We start from the raw sequence: 14,058 nt of genomic DNA, 5'->3' as shown, positions 1-14,058 counted from the left end.
GAATGGAATTTAGAAACCTGAGATTCATGAATTAGGTGCACTTGTTGCTATTGTGGTGTTGTGGTTCCCAGGCTCTCTCAGAAGACAGACCTAGGGTTTTTTAATAGATATATGCACAAATATACATATGTGTGTTTTATGTACATATTTATATACTGTACATATTTATTTCTGTGTCTATATATCAAAAACTAGCAGTTCACACCAATATTTCCAATTCAAGTCCAGTATGACAAAGTTCATTCTAATTTTCTCCCTTTCCATATTTGTACTTCTCTTGTCCAGCACTGAGAATATATTTATTGATTTGATCAGTTCCCCTGAATGTAACAATGTAACTCATCCTCCGTCATCACAGTTGTCCCATGTCCTGTATGAACACCCTGGTTTCTTCCCTTGGGCTCTGATCTCCATGTACTGGGCAGCCCTGCCCTCTTCCCACCCTGCCCTTCGCAGGAATGCCCTCATCACCTCCCTCTATGATGCTCCCATTAAACCCCTCCCCAACCTCCCAACTTGGCTTCAGCCCCCTGCTCTGGGCTGCCCCATCACTTAGGTGGATGCCTTTCTTGTTCCACATGCGCTTTAACAATTCCACACTGGGCCACCACAACCCCCATCCCCAACACACACACAAGCCCCATGGAGTTCTGCCTTCCACAGTCCCATCTAAAGATTTTAGGACTAAATTATTAGGGAAGGGAGGAAGGGAACTAGAAGGAGAATGGTACATCTCAGATTTTCAAGTGGAAATTTTGGTAATTTCCAAATTATGATGAGCCTGGACAAATGGGCAGGCAGTAGAGGAATCCCAGTATGGAAACTTGATCTCACCTGGGTATGTCCTGTGTTGATTCCCAATCTGCAGCATCTACAGGATAACTGAGATGCTTTTCCTGTTGTTTCTGGTGCTGTGGAGAGATGTTTTCTCTTACTGTGAACAGAGAAGCAAGCATGTGGGAATTGGAGATGGGAAGCACAGCTGAGCTTCCTCTCTTTTTGCAGACAGAGGAGGCAGGCAGTAGCACACAGCAGAGACAGCATGATGTGTTTTTAGGTTTGAGTTCTGGCTTTGCCACTTAAAGATATATAGTATCTGGTATTTCCCATTTCTCTCAGTTTCATTTTTCAACTGACCTCCCAGGTTTGCTGGAAGGATTAGCTAAGATAATGTACATAAAGTGCTCTGTAAAGAGATGTGATGATAATAACACAACAAACATTTATTGAGGCTCTACCCTCTGCCAGGCATGTACTAATAAGCATGTTACATTTATTACACTTATCACAAAAACTATGAGGCAATTTTTCTCGTTGACAGATGAGGAAATGGAGGCTCTAAGAGATTAAGTAACTTGTCCAAGGTCATTCAGCTTGTAAATTGTGTAGCTGGATCTCAGATCCTGGCATTTTGACTCCAATGTTCATGCTACTTTGTTAGTTTTTACCTTGTAGAATGTAATGAAAAGCTATCTGTCTGGCCGGGGGTAGCATGTAAATGAGTTTGTGGTACCCTGATATGTCTGATGCTCTGGAGGAGTTCCTGCCTAGTGGGAGTGTATGTGATCCTGGCAGATCTAGCTGGAGTATAGGTGTGACTGAAAAGCAATGATACAGATTGTGCTAGAGAGGCAACATAGCAGAGCAGTTAAGCGTGCTGACTCTGGAATCAGGCTGCAGAGATTCAGATGTTGGACCTACCATCTAACTAGTTATTTCACTGTGGGGAAGTTACTTCATCTCACCGAGCCTTAACTTCCTCATCTATGAGGAGGGACGTATGTCACTGGATTGTTTGTAGCAGTAAATGAGTTTTTTTCTTTTTTTCTTTTTCTTTTTTTTTTGAGACGGAGTTTTGCTCTTGTTGCCCAGGCTAGAGTGCAATGGCGCAATCTTGGCTCACTGCAACCTCTGCCTCCTGGGTTCAAGCGATTCTTCTGCCTCAGTTTCCCGAGTAGCTGGGATTACAGGCATGCGCCACCACGCCCAGCTAATTTTTGTATTTTTAGTAGAGACGGGGTTTCACCATGTTGGCCAGGCTGGTCTTGAACTCCTGACCTCAGGTGATACACCCGCCTCAGCCTCCCAAAGTGCTTGGATTACAGGCGTGAGCCACTACGTCCGGCCTAAATGAGTTGTTTTATGTAAGTCTTATGGACCAATGTCTAGCACATAGTAAGTTCTCAATAAGTATAATGACTTCTAGTATATAATGGATTATATAGACTTTCATGATTAACCTGGAAGCCCAACTGCTGTTTCCAAAATATTTCTAAAGAGAAAATGTGTTTAGAATTACTAGCAATCTGGCTGGGCACGGTAGCTCACGCCTGTAATCCCAGCACTTTGGGAGGCCGAGGCGGGCAGATCACCTGAGGTAGGAGTTTGAGAACAGCCTGGCCAACATGGCAAAACCCTGTCTCTACTAAAAATACAAAAATTAGCCAGGTGTGTTGGTGCATGCCTGTAATCCCAGCTACTCGGGAGGCTGAGGCAGGAGAATTCGCCTGAACCCAGGAGGAGAGATTGTAGTGAGCTGAGATCGCACTATTTCACTCCAACCTGGAGAACAGGAGCGAAACTGTCTCAAAAAAAAAAAAAAAAAAAAAAAGAATTACTAGCAATCAATTAGCATAACATTTGAATGCAACCAAATTAACACTTGTGATACAATCAATTCATGAAAATTGGACACCATCAGTATAGTACGCTTTCCTTATAAACATTTGGGACAGGGAGGAAGACCTCTGGTAAATTCTGATTGAAAGTCAGATATTGAGCATATCGTATAGTCTTTATGTAATTGCACTCTTCTTTAAGGTAAGGGCACCGGACGGTCATCATCTGGAATGGCAGTGATCATGGCAGTATAGCTAGTGTAGGAGGCTGCCCCGCCATTTGTTTCTAATTTCTAAAAAAGGAAAAAAATTCGGTTATGAAAATAATACACTTGTTAAAATGCACATTATTTGTAATGTTTGGTTGTTTGGTTCAAGAGGTTAGCATATTTTACCCTAAGAACAACAAAAGATAGATAACCATGAAAGTTTGAATTAAGCATTTATATAATGTGGAAAATGTCTAAATAAACTTCCTATGTGAGAACTTATTTAGCCCTAGAGGAAGCTCTTGAAGTGAGGAGCTAGCTGTGGCTGCACGTAATGGCTCTTTCTCTTTTTGCTTGTACCTACTTAACAGGAACCAGGAAAGCGTTCTCAGCTGTGGAGGATGACAGGAACAGGAATGCTGGCCCATGAGGGCTCCTCAGTTCCTCACAATCCCAATAAGCCCTCAGCCGCCCGCTCCACCGAGGGGTCTGCCATCTTGGATATTGCTGGTCTCGCTGCAGTGACTGACAACAGGTAATTTTCTAGGCAACTTTTGATTCAAGCTCATTGCTTTCAAACTCAGACTCAGAGGAAATCTACACCAAAAACCAAGAGTTCTATAAATAAAGTAAAAATGTACATTTTTTTCAATGACAAAAACCTGTCATATTCCCAAATATGAGTATTGGGCTTTCCCTTTAATTTTTTTAAGCTATGATGAAATACCCATGCAGATGTTAAGAAACTTCAAACAATAAAATGGGTATAATGTGAAAAGTGAGTATTTCTTCCACCCAAATTCCAGTCCATCCTTATTCTGAGGAAGTAGTTTCTTTTTTACATCTTTCTAATAACTTTGTTAAATCCTTCAAAAGCAGAAATTAATTATTAAGAGAATAATCAGATGTGTTTTTATGAATAAATCCTTGGATTCAAATTAGCTCTTTAAGTTTGAATAAGTTACTTTGCCTGTGCCTTAGTTTTTCCATAAAAATCAGTGTGTTTTCAGTTAATACCTTATTTCCAGAAAAACTTTAGTTGACTTACAAGTTCAAACAGAAAAGAATTTAGAAATACAACAGAAAAAAGACTGTTGGAAAGATTTTACATATATTTAGCAGCTATTCCTTCCATACTGCATGGTAAGTTGCCGTTTTGAGAATGTGAGAAGCCATATTACTGTGTGTTATGAAATCTTTGATGTCTTACTTTGTGTCCCCTCTTCATGTTTTTCCATTTTGCTTTATTCCTCTTTTCTTATCAAGAGATACCTAACTGCCCTAGGATTCAAGCTAACCACCCATTCAATTTTAAGGGTGGAGGGCATTAGAAGGAAGAAGAGCAAAGCCATCATCCTCATGTTCCCTTCAGGCGTGAAACAGTTGACTCGGAGGGTTCATGATTCATTGTACATTCCATTTTCCAGATATGAGCCGCTGATGCTGAGAAAGCCTGACCGCAGGCGAAGCACAACTCAGACGTGGAGTTTCCGAGAAGGAAAACTGACCTGTGGGTTACATGGGTTGGTCGTCCAGGTCAGTCATTTTTGATCCCCAATTGCAGCAAGCAGTGGTTGAGCCTTCTTTGAAACAAAGTCTCTACTGAGTTATACATGATGAATTGTTCAATGGGAAAACTAGTTACAGAGCAATACTTATTCTATTCCATTTTAGTTAAAAGGAAGTCAGAGTTTTGTTGTGCATTTGTGTATTTTTTTTTTTTTTTTTGAGGCAGAGTCTTGCTCTGTCGCTCAGGCTGGAGTGCAGTGGCGCAGTCTCGGCTCACTGCAAGCTCCGCCTCCTGGGTTCATGCCATTCTCCTTCCTCAGCCTCCCGAGTACCTAGGACTACAGGTGCCCACCACCACGCCCGGCTAATTTTTTGTATTTTTTAGTAGAGACGGGGTTTCACCCTGTTAGCCAGTATGGTCTCGATCTCCTGACCTCGTGATCCACCCGCCTTGGCCTCCCAAAGTGCTGGGATTACAGGCGTGAGCCACCGCTCCCAGCCCCGCATTTGTGTATGTTTACATGGGAAAAGTTCTTGGAGATGGTATGCAATACATGTGTTAAGAGTGATTGCCCTGGATGATAAGATATGTTTTTCATGGCTTACCTGGACTTTTTCTTTGATGTCATATATTACCTATGTAATTTTAAAAAGAAAAAAATTACCTATGTCATTTTAAAAGTCCAGCACTAAGTTAGATGAATTAGATTTAGACCTGGGAAGTTAATGGCATAGCTGCGAGTCCTCTGTAAAGGGTTCTGTGACATGGTGAGCATTTGTCAGGCATCTACATGCTCTTGATTCTGTTCATTTTGGCCTAAATAAGCATTGAATTGCTGTAGCAAATGTCAGAATGAAGATTGCTGGACAGTTTCCTCTGTCGTCTCCTCAGCCAGTCTACCTCATGATAAACTCCCAGCTACTTTCTAAGCAAATATGTGTTTGGCAAATTACCAAGGGTTTGGATTTTCTGCCCTTTCTGGCTTCAGGCTGGGAATGAGAACAGGGGTCTGAGAAGTAGGAAGGTGTCTAGGAGGTTTGGACATACAGTAGACTAGCACCTGCAATTGTGTGTGCAGTTCTGTCCAGCCTGGGATTTTACACAAAAGGGAAACAGGAGACTATCAGACCCTTGGTAGAGAACTCTGAGCATAGTTAGATTGTACTCCAGGGCAGTTTGCAAAAACTGTAAGGAGCCTCTGACTGCTTTTGGTGAGATTTATTTTCTTTATCTCTATCGCCCTGAGCTTTTTTCATCAAAGACAAGCTGCTTACTTATATGTAGCACACATCTGGAATGGATTTGTGATTTTCAATTAGCAATACAATTCAAACTTCTAGAGGCAAAGAGGGCTTGTTATAATTGGTGGGTTTCATGTCTGACCCTGACTTCACTTCTAGTTTGTTTCTAAAGCCCATGTAATTCCAATGCTCTTGGAGCATTTTCTTCCTTAAAATCTCTTTTTGGTGTTTGTTGTTTTGTGAATCTATTTCATCATTTCCCTGCTTGTTAGTGATGGTATAATAACAGTATTCAGCAGAGCAGAATGTGTTTTGGTTAGGGAAGTAAGCTTGTTTCAATCTTATTATGCTGAATAAAGTCATTGAAGACATTAAAACATTTTCTGACACTGCTCTTATTAGCTTGTATATGCTCTTTCTTTCTATAAAAAGCTTTCTTTGTGTTGAAACCTGTACTATAAACCCTGCTGAAAGTTTGCTTTTCGTGAGTCAATATTTAAAAGTTAACAAAGGGGATTTAGACACTCTTTGCCATTGTCTTCTCTAGTCTTGTGTTTGCTTTCCCACAGCCATCATCCTGTAGACTCGATTTACTTGGGGCATGTAGCAAGAAGGTGTTTTCCTCCAAAGGCCTTGTTAAAGCAAACTAAATATGGCCTGAGAAGGACTCCGTACTTCTATAATTGAATCCCTGTGGACGAACTGTAACCTAGCGTAATCAGCAGGCAAGATTGAAATCCTTACTTAGGAGTATGTGCCTATAACAATAGCTGAGCCTTGGCCAGTCACAGCAGCCATACTTCCACCACTCATAGATAGCTAAGTGTTCAGACTGTGTTCAAATAAGGCAAATGCCAACCTGTAACCAATCCAGCTGTTTACTTCCAATTTCTGTACATCACTTCCCTTTCTTTGTCTATAAATTTGTTCTGACCACGAGGCATCCCTGGAGTCTCTCTGAATCTGCTGTGATTCTGGAGGCTGCCTGATTTGCGAATTGTTCATTGCTAAATTAAACTGCTTTAAATTTAATTCGGCTGAAGTCAGTCATTCTTTCTCTTTCTTTCTTTCTCTTTCTTTTTCTCTCCTCTCTCTTTCTTTCTCTCTTTCTTTCTTTCTTTCTTTCTTTCTTTTTCTTTCTTTCTTTCTTTCTTCCCTTTCTTCTCTCTCTTTCTTTCTTTTTCTTTCTTTCTTTCTTTTTCCTTTTCCTTTTCCTCTTTTCTTTTCTTTTCTTTTGACAAAGTCTCGCTCTTGTTGCCCGGGCTGGAGTACAGTGGCACAATCTCGGCTCACTGCAACCTCCGCCTCCCGGGTTCAAGCGATTCTCCTGCCTCAGCCTCCTGAGTAGCTGGGATTACAGGTGCCTGCAACCATGCCTGGCTAATTTTTGTATTTTTAGTAGAGATAGAGTTTCACCATGTTGACCAGGCTGGTCTCAAACTCCTGACCTCAGGTGATTCGCCCGCCTTGGCCTCCCGAAGTGCTGGGATTACAGGCTGAGCCACCTCGCCTGGCTTGAAGTTTTTCTTTTAACAGCCTGAATAACTGAGTATCGGGTGACATTCTCAACTCTGTATTCCATTCTAGAAGAAACACCATCTTTTGAGTATTTGGGTTGGTTGTCCAGCAATAGGCCTGTTTGGGGAGGTTTTCAACTCAAGAATTTTCCTCTTACTGGAAAGCTGAATGATTATAATAATTATTTTCTATTTTCAGCATATTTCAGATTTTTAAGCAAACCCTAGTAAGAATACTCAAAGAAACAGCTAGTTTTGGCTACTTTTTGGAAGTTTATTTTAATGACAAGAAGTTAGTACTAGTAAAAGGCAGAATTAAACTGATCTATGCATGAAATTATCTCTTATTCATAATTACCAAAATTTATGAGCATAACTTTTCATCTTACTCAAGTAATTCTACTGTTTTTCATCATCTGCAAAGCTGAACAAATAGTAAAGGCTTTGTTGCACATTGATCATGACCCTCCAGAGGAGAATGTAAATTTAGGAACTTGTTTGAAATGATGTGTTAAATTGTCAAAGTCAGTGCCTCTGTCTTTTCTCACATGTCTCTACTCCAATGTCTTTTAGGCCAAAGGAGGACTTTCTGGTTTGTTTGATGGAGCTGAAGTTGTTCTTGGTCCTGACACTTCCATGGAGCTTTTGGGGCCGGTTCCACCTGAACAACAATTTGTTAATCAAAAAATGAGACCTGGTTCTGGAATGTTATCCATCAGAGTCATCCCAGATGGACCAACTAGAGCACTCCAGGTGATAATTTGTCCTAAGAGCTGACGTGAAACTCTGTACTTCCCCCACCCCTAATGATTACTCATTTAACAAATACTTATTGAACATGTTTATGCCAGATATGAAGATATGGTATCTTCATCTGTAAAATGGGGATAGGATCTGCCTCACAAAGTTGTTACAAGAACTAAAGTACAACAAAAAGATAAGCATAAAGTATAAGCAAAGTATGTGAATGAAATATGTGGTAATCTAAAAAAGTATAAGATTTAAAAAATATAATGTTAACAGTGCATATGGATAGTGTTGTTAATTATTATTAATAACACAATATCTTAATAACATTAACAACAAGAAGATATGAGATCCTTAATCGGATAATTAAAATATTGTGTTAATGAGAGTAGGAGTGGAGGGTGTATGGAAAGGATTTGTATTCCCAGATTTAGAGGATGGGGAGCTTCCTAAGAGAAGTAGTACTTCAGCTGAGACCTAGAGGTTAACTGAAAGGAATTAGCCAAATAGAAAGGTACAGGTGGAGGGGCTGTGCCCTCAGTAATAAGCATGTTCATCAACAGGTATTTACTGAGCAGCTACTTGAGCCAGCACAGGTCTAGGTACGGAACATTTACCAGCGAACGAACAAAACTCCCTGCCTTCTTGGAGCTTACATTCTAGTGGGGATGGACGATCATTGACCAATAAACATAGGAAGTAAATGACATACAATGTGGAAGTTGACTAGTGGAGGCCCACAGGTAGCAGAGTGATCCTCAGCCCAAGTGGCACACAGAATGTGGTAAGAAAGAAGGCTGGAGATAGAAGCAGGGGCCAGATCATAAAAAGTCTGAGATACATGCTAAAGAATTTGTGATTTTTCTAAGGCAACAGGGAGTCAGGGAATAGCATGATTAGAAAATTGTTTTAGATCACTTCCTCTGGCTGCAATGTAGAGAATCAGAGTGGGGCAAGACTGGAGATAGTGAAAGACCAGGTACGAGGCTCTTTCAGTAATGTAAATGAAAGGTTATGGTGGCCTGAACTGGAAGAAGTGGCAGGGGTGGACATGAGGAGGCTGGAGAGAAATAGATAGAAATGAGAGCTTACTTAGGAGTAGAGTCAGGCAGATTTTGTGACTGAATGTGGGAATGAGGGAGAGGAAGGAGTCAGTAATGGCCTCCAAGGTTCTGATTTGGGCAACTCACAGGATGATAATCCAGATCACTAAGGGATGAACATGGAGCAGACTTGCAGAGGAAGGGAGGAGTTAGGTTTTGGACTTGTTGAGTTAAGGTAACTGTGTGATATCTATGTGAAGATGTCCATAAGTCATTGTAACTATGGCTCTGAAACCCAGGGGAGAGATCTGTGATGGGGATAAGGGTTTATTAGGTCATAGCATAATCAGAACAAAGGAAAAAAAAGATGTTGAAATGTAGCAATGAGCTCTCTGAGATAGTACATCACAATTCACAATACCACTTTTTATTTATTAATTTATTTATTTAGCTATGTCACTGTCTTTCATCTAGGCTGGAGGGCAGTGGCAAAATCATAGCTCACTACAGCCCCGAACTCCTGGGCTCAGGTGATCCTCCCACCTCAGCCTCCTGAATAGCTGGAACTTAAGTGCATGCCACCATGCTTAGCTAATTACTTTTCATTTTTTGTGGAGATAGGGTCTCGCTATGTTGCCCAGGCTGGTCTTGAACTTCTGGGATCAAGCGATCTTCCCACCTTAGCCTCGCAAGTAGCTTGGACTACAGGTGTGCGCCACTGTGCCGGCTCACAATACCACTTTAAAAAGCAATCTTAAGGCAAGAATGAATGCATTGATCTTGAGGTTTGCGTATTTTGACCTGAGCTATAATTTGAGATCATCTGCAGATATCTAACCCCACTACGTGAGGCTCTCAAGGTGTATAGCTTGAGTTTGCCATGCAGACTTAAAACCAAGTTTGCTTCTTTATTACACAAATCTTACCTTAGCAGTGCTTTGGAAACCATTTGCTTCCGTAGGATTGTTGATTATATAATGACTTTTGACCTACACAGTTGTCCTGGGTTAGAATGGGTTTCAATAAGGAAGAGTGAATCATCTTCATGTGGTGTTTTATTTGACTTCAGATAACAGATTTCTGCCACCGGAAAAGCAGCCATTCTTATGAAGTGGATGAACTTCCTGTCACCGAACAAGAGCTGCAGAAATTAAAGAATCCAGATACAGAGCAGGAATTGGAAGTAAGGTCTAAATATTGTAAATTTATTTCTTTGATCATCAGTTTTTTAGAATTTTACTTGGTGGTAGTTTAGACCTTCTGTTTTCTTTCTATCCTGTATGATTCTAAATATGAGTTATGCTTCACAGTGTTTACTGTTTATCAGTGAATGTGTGAATGTATTATATAAATGACAACAAAGTTTATGTGGAATCAGCATGTAGCAAGCATTGCTAAACTATTATTACAATAAAGGAAGCTAAACTGTTTGAATTTCAGTAAGATTTAAGACAAACAATTTTTTGTTTTTTGCTTCAGCCATCTCTGACATCTTCCTTCTGTTTTCTCTGTTTGGGATTGGAGAGTGACAAGTTTGAAAAGGAAGATGAGATGAATGAACATGAAAAAGTATATTTATTTGACATTTATTCAGTGATTTTTGAAAAAATCAAATGCCTATGTGTAAAACACTGTGTTGGATGTTATGGAAGTGTAGTGGATAACAAATTATGAGCTTTCATCCCAAATAAGGTGAAAGATTCCCAAATAATTAGATTTCTATAATGAAATGCAGAATGTCATCGGTCCTTTGATCATCACATACTCTGGAGTTCTCGTTGGGGTGAAGGGTATATCTAGAAAGCAAGGCTTCCAGTGAGATGATGGCATTTGAGCCCTCCAGGTAAATAATAGGACTCCCCTAAGTAGTTTTCACCTGCTGAGAGGTCGGGAGTAGAGGCATGTAAAATGCTTTATTTTCTTATACTCTCCTGGATACTATGAGCTGTGTTTAAAACAATTAGGGTGCCATATTTTGGTTTCCTTTCAGGTGCTTGTGAGGTTAGAAGGTGGAATTGGGTTGTCCTTAATTAATAAAGTCCCAGAAGAACTGGTCTTTGCAAGTCTTACTGGAATCAATGTGCACTATACACAGCTGGCAACCAGTCACATGCTTGAACTCAGCATACAGGATGTACAGGTAAGGGGGAAGTTCCAAAGCTGTTAGTCACCTTGTTTTCGTGCTGATCACTCAACCAGATCTAATGTTTGATGTTCTAAGAACTTTAATGTTTTGGAGGAAATATCTTGTGGCCTTCAAAAAATCATCCTATGAAATAGTTGTTTCTACCTACATTTGTCTCATTAATTTTTCTACATACAGCAGAATTCCGCATATATTAGAGGTAGCTCAGTCAGGGTGGCATGGAGGAAGGTGACCCATGCTTCACCATCTTGCCAATAGAAAAACCAACAGGAAGTCATCTAACCATCATTCAGAGGAATTGAGGTCTGTCATAGGGAGAACAAACTAAAGAACTGGACTTTGCTTTCAGTCAAGATGGAGTAACAGGGACTAAATTTACACTCCCACCTGAAACAACCCCAGAATCCAGATAAATAAGAAGACAATGGTATTGAGACACTGGACATCAAACAATGAAGGACAGTGCTTTGAGAGGTGGGAAACAAAAGAGCTGAGCCGTGTAATTGCCCTTTCTTACCAATTTGAGAAAGTTTCCAGGGAGGGGAGACCAAGCAAGTACCTAGCACAGTGGAGAAATTGAAAAAACAGAACTGAGAGTCTAGAGAGACCAAGGTATCTATAGTTATAGGATGGTACACTTGGGCATAGAGAGCTGCACAGAAAAACTCTGAAGATCTATAGACAGTCCCTCTTGAGTATTTAGCCAAGTATTAGTCCGTGATGTATGTGAGGAAACTACCCATCTGAAAGGATCAGAGGGAACAGTGCCTGCTGCCCACACAGGGCTGGGAATAGTGCTTGTGCCCACCAGCTGGACGGGAAAAACTAAGAATTTATGAGACATTGGGGAGAGTCTCAGGAAAGCCTTGCCTTCGTGATTAATTAGCCCTAAACTGAGCACTGCTGTAGACCTGCCTAAGACATCATAAAAGGAAGATCCGAAAGAATCAACCTCTTCCCAAGTAAATTAGCCATATCCTTGAATAATCTCAAGAAGATTTATTGGAATACAACAATGTAGCACCCAACAAGGTAAAATTCACAATATCTGACATCCTATCAAAAATTACCAGGTGTGCAAAGGAGTAGGAAAACTTTCTGTATAATGAGGAGACTAATTGGTCAAAACTGATCCACAACTGGCACAGATGTTAGAAGTTTTGGAGGACGTTAAAACTGTTAATATAACTATTCTCTGTGTTCAAAAGGTTAAGTGGCAATATGGAAGACATAAAAAAAAACTAAAGCTTGTAGAGATTATAATGTAATGAAAACTACACTGGATGGAATATAGCACACAACATGTGAAGGAAACTATACCAAGGCACATCATAATCAAATTACTCAAAAGCAGTGTTAAAGCAAAGGAACAAGAAAAAAAAGACATGCTATGTGCCAAGGAATAAAGATAAGAATGACAACAGATTGCTTTTTGGGAACAATGGGAGTGGGAAGACAATGAGCAACATCTTTAAAGTACTGAAAGGTATCAGCAGACCTATGCTACAAAAAATGTAAAAGAACATCATCAGGCAGAAGGAAAAAAATAGTATCAGTTTGAAGTCTGTTCTACACAAAGTAATGAATACCAGAAATGATAACTACCTGGGTAAATATATAAGATTATTTTCTTATTTAAAGTAAGAGTGAGATTCTTATCAACAATAGCATAAAGGCTGAAGGGGAGAAATGGAAGTCTATTAGTGTAATCTTATACATGATGTGGTATGATGTCACTTGAATGTAGACGTATAAAGATAAACAGCATGAACTCTTAAAGCAACCACCAAAATAACAAAGAGTAATAACTAATAATTCAACAAAGGAGATAAAATGAAATTAGGCCAGGCGAGGTGGCTCACGCCTGTAATCCCAGCACTTTGGGAAGCTAAGGCAGGTGGATCGCTTGAGGTCAGGAGTTCGGGAGCAGCCTGGCCAACACGGTGAAAACCCATCTCTGCTAAAAATACAAAATTAGCCAGGGGTGGTGGTGCACACCTGTAATCCCAGTTACTCAGGAGGCTGAGGCAGGAGAATTGCTTGAACCTAGGAGGTGGAGGTTGCATTGAGCCAAGATTGTGCCACTGCACTCCAGCATGGGTGACAGATGGAGACTCCGTCTCAGGGGAAAAAAAAAGAAATCACAAAAAAATTAATCCAAGAGAAGGCAGAAAACAGAAAGCAGGGAAAGGAATAGATAGGACAAATAAAAAATAAATAGCAAGATGGTAGACTCAAACCTAATGGTATCAATTAACTAAATTTAAATTTTGTAAACACCATAATCAAAAGGCAGAGATTATCAAATTGTATAAAAAAGCAAGAACCAATTATATGTTGCCTACAAGAAACACACATTAAGGATAAAGACACAAATAGGTTAAAAGGAAAGAAGATGAAAAAAGATACAACATGTTGACACTTGTCATAGGAAGTGAGAATGACTAGATTAACATCAGATGGAATAGATTTCCAGGTAAAGAATATTACCGGTGTAGTTGGGGTTCTCTTAGAGGGACAGAACTAAAAGGATATATATATAAGTATTAACTTAGATGATCACAAGTTCCCACAATAGGTTGTCTTCAAGCTGAGGAGCAAGGAGAACCAGTCCAAGTCCCAAAACTGAAGAACTTGGAGTCCGATGTTCAAGGGCAGAAAGCATCCAGCATGGGAGAAAGATGTAGGCTGGGAGGGTAGGCCTGTCTCACGTGTTTCTGCCTGCTTTATATTTGCTGGCAGCTGATTAGATTGCACCCACCAGATTAAGGATGGATCTGCCTTTCCCAGCCCACTGACTCAAATGTTAATCTTTTTTGGCAACACCCTCACAGACACACCCAGGATCAATACTTTGTATTCTTCAATCCAATCAAGTTGACACTCAGTATTAACCATCACAAGTCCACCCTTTGTCAACTGCCGAGATTTTAAGGTCATAATTACACCTAACATAATACAACTATCCTTTGTACAGCTGGAAACACACCAGTCCCCAACCCAAATACTATTACATAAAGTTAACGA

General features: G+C 40.2%; 1 protein-coding gene across 7 annotated transcripts in view; it reads left to right on the top strand.

Annotated features, from left to right (window-relative positions):
• Nucleotides 1-14,058, top strand: part of VPS13D (vacuolar protein sorting 13 homolog D) — a 282,625-nt gene that overhangs the window by 145,016 nt on the left and 123,551 nt on the right. For all 7 annotated transcript variants that reach the window (XM_024252889.2, XM_024252903.2, XM_024252907.3 and 4 more), the window contains 5 exons: nt 3,199-3,362; nt 4,255-4,363; nt 7,669-7,848; nt 9,955-10,068; nt 10,876-11,025. In XM_024252889.2, the coding sequence (XP_024108657.2) occupies nt 3,199-3,362; nt 4,255-4,363; nt 7,669-7,848; nt 9,955-10,068; nt 10,876-11,025 (717 nt within the window). The remainder of the gene's footprint in view (nt 1-3,198; nt 3,363-4,254; nt 4,364-7,668; nt 7,849-9,954; nt 10,069-10,875; nt 11,026-14,058) is intronic.

This window comes from Pongo abelii, chromosome 1, assembly GCF_028885655.2.
Source record: "Pongo abelii isolate AG06213 chromosome 1, NHGRI_mPonAbe1-v2.0_pri, whole genome shotgun sequence".
In the NCBI taxonomy this organism is placed as follows: domain Eukaryota; kingdom Metazoa; phylum Chordata; class Mammalia; order Primates; family Hominidae; genus Pongo; species Pongo abelii.
The sequence above is the reverse complement of the archived record's forward strand: the minus strand, read 5'-3'. Positions and strand labels throughout refer to the sequence as shown.